The 6864-nt window shown below is 39.2% G+C and overlaps 1 protein-coding gene across 9 annotated transcripts; it reads left to right on the top strand.

Annotated features, from left to right (window-relative positions):
- Positions 1 to 1621: 1621 nt before the first annotated feature.
- LOC116262271 (probable arabinosyltransferase ARAD1) lies at positions 1622 to 6531 on the top strand. 9 transcript variants are annotated; one of them, XM_050080350.1, is made up of 4 exons: positions 1622 to 1897; positions 2032 to 2121; positions 2189 to 3654; positions 4865 to 5760. In XM_050080350.1, the coding sequence occupies exons 3-4, from the start codon at positions 2734 to 2736 to the stop codon at positions 5378 to 5380; spliced, it is 1437 nt and encodes a 478-aa protein (XP_049936307.1). In that variant the 5' UTR covers positions 1622 to 1897; positions 2032 to 2121; positions 2189 to 2733; the 3' UTR covers positions 5381 to 5760. The 9 variants fall into 9 exon arrangements, 8 of the variants coding, with proteins under 8 accessions (XP_049936307.1, XP_031497328.1, XP_049936311.1 ...); XM_050080354.1 differs by lacking the exon at positions 1622 to 1897 and having other exon boundaries at positions 1917 to 2317; positions 2402 to 2488; positions 3089 to 3654; XM_050080356.1 differs by lacking the exon at positions 1622 to 1897 and having other exon boundaries at positions 1917 to 2317; positions 2379 to 2488; positions 3089 to 3654.
- Positions 6532 to 6864: the final 333 nt, after the last annotated feature.

The following is a 6864-nucleotide window of genomic DNA, read 5'->3' as shown; positions in this document are numbered from 1 at the left end:
CAACCCCTCTTGATCCACAAAATACTCACACGGTTATGGATAGTTAACCCCAAACTAACGAACACGAAGTTTTTTTTTTTTCCTTCTTAATGGATTAGGGAGTGATTATGAATATTTTGTGACTAAACCACCGATCCCAAATTATAGTCGTCTTGTTAAATTATTTCAAGGACACATGAAGCATGCAAGAATATGCATCGCTAATACAAATCAGCATATGACCCTTTTGTCACTTAAAAATAAAAGAGACGTGGTCAAAGTAAGTGACTATAACCAGCTTTCATATCGTGGGCATGGACTTATTCAATCTAGAAAAAACACAACAATTAATATAATAGGGCAACTCCAGTGGGAATAAATGATTTGATCTCTAGAAAAGGGAATTATATGCCAAACTTTGTGGAAAGCAAGAACAGTGCTACCATCCGATGCTTTACTCACTTCAAAGAGATGTATCAATCTCGCAACGTGGCTCCAAGCTCTTGAGGGGGGGCTTCGATCATCACCAAACGGCGGAGGATGATTTATGGTTTTCCTAGGCTTGAAAAAAGAGCAAGTGGTCGGAAACAAAATCGCGGTTGAAATTAAATGGTACAAAATTGGCCATTACCCACGTTGGGACTGCTAGCAGCATTCCTACTGCTCATGGATTTTCTACAGTTGAAAATGTGCTTGTTGTTCCTGAGACGAGAAAAATTTTGATTTCTATCAGCAACTTACATCAGACAGTGATGGCATTGTAACCCTGCCATTGAGATGGAACCAGTCACCAGACGTTATTATTGTATTTTATGCAGTAAGATGGAGAAGCTGGTAGGATATGCATATTCTCCTCCTCTTGATTTTTACACGTAAGTGTCAAAGCTTACTGCAGATACTGCACTAGGTGAAAGGGCAAACCAACCAAGGGAAAGGGTGATAAGTAAGATACTGCCTGCCACCACTTTTGTTCCCAGATAAGATAATCGACCCAACTCATGTCATGTGTTCCTTTGAAAACCGCTCCAGTTTGTCCCTCAACTGGCCTCCTCAAGTAAGCACCAATTGCATGGGCATGCATAGTCGACAGCCCGTGCCATTCCATCCTCCCCAGCTATATTAACATTAATATCATCCTCTCTGCTTCATCGATACCGCCGTTGTCCGCAGGGTTTCACGAATCACACGCTTCCATCTTCATTGCGCTGAGATCGCCCCTTACATCACTTCGATGAGAGAGAAAAAGGAGAAAATCTCTTGACACGAAGAGCATGAAATAGCGAGATCTATTTTAGAAGAGAGTGAGAGAGTTATTTAAATGATACTTCAATAATTTTTTATGCTAACTATGGTTTACTCTGGCACTTGTTTCACTTTTTTTTGTATGCGATCCTTTAATTCAAGTTGCCTATTTTAAATTGTATTAGGGATACCAGTGGCGGCCTATTTTTAATTGTACTGGGAAGACCTCGACTCTCAAATTACTTGAAGAACATGCATTCATAAAAACTCGGAGATCAAAGGCCTATTTTTCCTTATTTACAAATTAATGACTTTTCCTTGTAGCGCTTTTTCTTTCCTTCTTTTTTCCAGGTGGGCTTAAGTATGAATTTTGGAGGCTCCACAAACTCAAGGCGTAAGTGGTCTGAGATAATTCTGCCTCTGCTGCGGAAGGTTGGCCGCGCTCAAAACCAGATTCCTTCTTGGCAATTACTAGAAAAACGTACACCTGTACGAGAGAAGTCGAAGGTTTCTTTTCAAAATGGTGGCGAAATTGCGGTAGGCGCTTGAAGGTTTCTCAATGAAGCGGCAGAAATGAGAAATAGAAGGAAATGGTTGGCCCACAAGAGACCGGAACCACAGATCAGCCCGACCATCGCGGGCTGTTCGGATAGAAGAGTAACCACGCCTGTTTCTGGTGAAGCTCCCCCCCCCCCTCTTTGGATGCATTCCATTGATTTGCCTTACCCCCTCCCTTACTCCTGTATTGAAAACGAGATTTAACTTGCCATATGTTTCTTTCTTTGGCCTTTTCCTTCTTTCTTTGAACAGTTACCATCGTTCATGCGTTGGGATTTGGTTGTTGCAGCGAAATTCCTCCTTCGTCGTCGCTAAAGATGTGAATTAGATCTGCACGATGGAGTGGGTAATCCTTTGTTAGTTTAGATCACCACCATTTTTCGGTGAGTTTACGCTTCGGTGCTTGCAGAAGAAGGTTACGTGCCTGTGCCATCCTTTTTCGGGTACCCGATTCCTTTTTTGTGAGCGTAAAACGATTGACGCTGAGCAAAAAATACCCTTCTTCCGAGAAATGCCACCATCTTGAGGAAACCACTATGTAAGTACATCGACATTTTTGATTTCGGAATAAAAAGGATGCTACCTTTTGAATCATCCAGCGCGTGCGCTGTGCTTTTTTCAGAATGAGGAGATCATTGGAAAATAAAAGAATGGGGTTTCCTTACCTTCTCGCCCATGAGATACACCAAGTCGGAGAAGATTGGTGGAGGTGAGTACCCGGTCGGACTTGCAAGCAAGACTGAGGTCCTTGCATGGTTTTGATGTGCCCACGTGATTTCTGTGAATGTAATTTGGTGTATGACAGAGAAAATTGATTCCCACCGTCTTGAACAGTTTTCACTACACCTCTAAATTTTTACGGCGGTTCCCTATATTGCCTTAAACACCAATTTGGGCATATCTATTTCTTCATGTATCAGTAGAAATTTATTTCGTATCGTATGCAATACTGCAATGGGTGATGGCCGGATTCCACATTCAGTTGGATTTGAAAGAAGGAGATACTTGTTCTGCCTCTTCACTGTGTCTGTGTTTGTCTTCGTCTTCTCGTGGTTCTTTTTCCTCCAATCAGCAGGATCCCCGCATTTCATTGAACACGGTTTTCTGCCTGACAAAAAGCTCTTCTCTGTAGTTGACAATTTTAAATCAACACCGAGGGACCTTAGCAAAGAGCATCATGAATCGCCGCCTACAATAGCAACCATCCAGGACGAAGTTAAAGAACAACCCAGCGCTTGTGAGCCTAACAAGACGACTCTGAAAGTTTTTATGTATGACCTGCCTTCTGAATTTCATTTTGGTTTGCTAGGCTGGAAAGGGACAGACAGCGTTTGGCCTGATATCTCGAACGGAGTTCCAGATTATCCTGGTGGATTAAATCTTCAACATAGTACAGAATATTGGCTTACTTTGGATCTTTTATCATCTAGGTTTTCTAACAGAAGAGGCCCTTGTAATGCTGTAAGAGTTGACAATTCCAGTAAGGCTGATATCATATTTGTTCCATTTTTCTCTTCATTGAGTTATAATCGGTATTCAAAGGTGAACCCGAAAGAAAAAGTAAGCTTGAATAGGGCATTACAGGATAAACTGGTAGCTTATCTAAGAGTGCAGCACGAATGGAAGAGATCAGGTGGACGTGATCATGTGATACTTGCACATCACCCAAACAGTATGCTGGACGCAAGGATGAAGTTGTGGCCATGCATGTTTATACTTTCTGACTTTGGAAGGTATCCTCCGAATGTAGCAAACATAGACAAGGATATTATTGCTCCTTACAAGCATGTCATCAGAAATTATGATAATGATTCGTCCACCTTTGATAGCCGGCCTATCTTGCTGTATTTTCAAGGAGCAATTTACCGCAAAGATGTGAGTAGCAACATTGTTTCCATTCTGTTTTAGTGCACTAGAGGTTCATGTAATGTTTCCTTTTTAACAATTTAAATGCAGAATTGCCATTAAATATGTCTTTTCATCACATCTTCTTTAAATTGAATACATGATCGCTCAAGTCCGCATTAGCACTTAATGATCTGAAAGTGAGTTTGGATATTCTTGATGTTCAATGAAAGTTGCTACGTACAATTTCACTTTGTTACAGCAAGTTTGCACTGCAATTTCACTTTGTTACAAGTGTTCTCAAAATTAGGACTGACATTTTTTTCATTTAACAGAATATACATTATTGACCTTTTGTGCCAAGTAAATAGTGCACTACTTTAAGTAAAATTGCTGCTTATAGCTGTCCTTATTCCAAAACTGAGGTCTGAAAGTTCACAAGAAATTGTACTGTTGCTGAATTGAATCTCCATAACTTTTGCAGGATTGAATATAGCGGATCATCTGCTTGATAAGTACAAATTGTTATGCATTTCTGGTCTCTTGGGTGCTTAAGTCGTTTCTTTTAGGTGCTCCTAGTTAATGACCGACACTTGGTATGTTAAAATGGTCTTCACATAGGATTTCAATAGATGTAACTATTTTCTCAATTCTTATGAAACATATTTTGAAGTTATCTTCTGACAGGCTTCCAATAATAAACGTGCATCATTTCTAATTTGAATTGTACACTTCCTCCCTAAGTAGAAAAAAGGGCTGCTGTAATCTCTCAGCAATGAGCACGGATTGTTTTTGGAAGTTTGATGATACAATGGGACATGAAGAATAGCACAAATGTCCATTCTGTTGGTTTTAGTTAGGTTTTGTTTTTGATCATTTGAAACTGAATGATCCTCTTTGCATGATGCTGAAAATTTTTGGATGACAAACTATTAAAGGGTCCTCTTATTACTCATCATCTCTGGTCATTGCATGAAATCAGATGCTTATGATTCCTAAAAATGAATTTTTACAACCAAATCATGCTTAGTTGTGAGGACTTGCAGGAAAATTTTTGACTTAAGGGTCTTTCTTCAAGATCCTAATCAAAGCAAAATTTTGCTGCTGGTATTCTTTGTTGTGCCCATGAAAAGAATATTCATCCAGACAACCTTCCAGGTTGCTTTCTTTTAGTGCATTTCCATTGTGTTTACTGCTTTTGATTCAATAATCAATCATTTTGCTTTCTATTTATTGTCAGGGTGGATATATTCGACAGGAGCTATACTATATTCTTAAAGATGAGAAGGATGTGCACTTTTCTTTTGGCAGCATACGTGGAGGTGGGATAAATCAAGCAACTAAAGGAATGCATTCTTCCAAATTCTGTTTGAACATTGCTGGTGACACACCATCCTCCAATCGTCTGTTTGATGCTATTGCCAGCCATTGTGTGCCTGTTATTATTAGCGATGAAATTGAGCTCCCTTATGAAGACGTCCTTGACTACTCAGAATTCTGCATTTTTGTCCGTACATCTGATGCTCTTAAAGAAGGCTTTCTCATTAAATTAGTTAGAAGCATCACAAAGGAAGAATGGATGAAAATGTGGGAAAGGTTAAAGGAAATTGAGCACCATTTTGAGTATCAATACCCATCCCAGGGTGATGATGCTGTTCAAATGATTTGGAAAGCAGTATCACGTAAAGTTCCATCAATCAGATTGAAGCTCAACAGGAGCAACCGGTTTAGAAGATCTATGGTTCAAATGCCATGAAAATTTATTACAGATGAAGATGCAAAGTAGAAATGGTGTATGTTTCTTAGTGTGATTTTGCGCTCTTTCAGGAATAGTAAATCTTGTCAGTGCATGGACTGAAGTGCTCGACCGTGACAAATTCCATCAATGGCAACTTGTTTGAGGTAATCAGACACAACTGAACTTTTCTCTTGCCTGGTGACAAAAAAGTTGAAGATGGGGAAAAGGGAGAGAACGTTTTTAGGGTTTTTATAAAACTTAATTTGCTGGATGTTTTTTTTTTTTCTCTTAAATCTGGAAGAGTATTGAGCACAAAAAAAATTCATGGACATGACAATCTGCACTGAACATGGGGAATTTTTTTTTGCTACTCTATATATCTGTCTTAATTTTCATCACATGACGTCTCATATATTCCTAATTTTTTTTAAATATATTAGAGTTCAGGAAACAATATACCAACATTGAATACTCTTAAAATGAAAGCAGTAAGTGAAAGTAGTAAGTAGTATCTGAATGTATTTCAAGTTCATTTGCTTGTTTGTGTTAAGCTGTCCAAGCACTGGGTCATCAGATCTTTTTTCAGTCTTCACTGTCAGTCCAGTTCGTGAGGTCTTGGCACATTGCTTACTTTAGGTTTCTCTTTTTTGGCCTCAAATCTAATTTTATACTATTACAAGCCTCTGTTTTACTGTTTTGAAATTCTTTACCTTATTTATTGAAGCGGAGGGCTGTCTTTATGCTTATAGAATGTGCTCTGTTATCCCTTTTTGAGTGCCCTATTTGCTCTTGCTGGTTACGAACAAATAAATTTTAGTTCTGTTATGTACTCGGTGGTTGTGTTGCAGTTTGATTTGGAGAATACCTTTAAGGTTATCTTCCTAGTAGACGGGTCTGATGTCTTCATGGGGCTTTGGAAATATGGTTCTTGCAATTCACTTTAGGTTTATCTTCGTTAGCTCTCTGCTATTGTTGTCCCTCTTCTTATGTCACTTCCAATGGGAATAATCTTTTATCTGCACAAGAAGTGGATATTTTACCATGTCTCTGGGGACTGGAAAATGGGGAGAACCAGCACAGCTGGACGCAATTCAGTAATATCTACTCTCCGCGCTGTAGAACTACAACTTATTGGGTAATTTGTCATTTGAAAGTGCTATTTGCTCTTCTTTTCGCTGAGTTTTTCATTTGATTATTTCTTTTGGTGTCCTAGTTTATGCATTTCATACATTAGGAAACAATGTAAATCTTCTTGAACTGGGTAGATGGTTGGCGCTTCCTTTCATGTTAAAGGCGTTTGTATGGCCTGCGGGCTTGTTCTAACAATGAAGATATGGAATTAACCTCGACCTGGTAATCTAGGCGCATAATTGCCGACAAAAGAAGGGAAGGTGCCTATGATTTGACATATATCGGGTTGTGTTCCATATAGCACAACGAACACACTAACTTCTTGAGGTCTCAAATCTTGATGATGATGGTGATTGGTTCTCTCTGCCTGG

This window comes from Nymphaea colorata, chromosome 1 (genome assembly GCF_008831285.2).
Source record: "Nymphaea colorata isolate Beijing-Zhang1983 chromosome 1, ASM883128v2, whole genome shotgun sequence".
NCBI classification, from domain to species: domain Eukaryota; kingdom Viridiplantae; phylum Streptophyta; class Magnoliopsida; order Nymphaeales; family Nymphaeaceae; genus Nymphaea; species Nymphaea colorata.
Note: the sequence above shows the minus strand (reverse complement) of the source record. Positions and strands in the feature narration are given on the sequence as shown.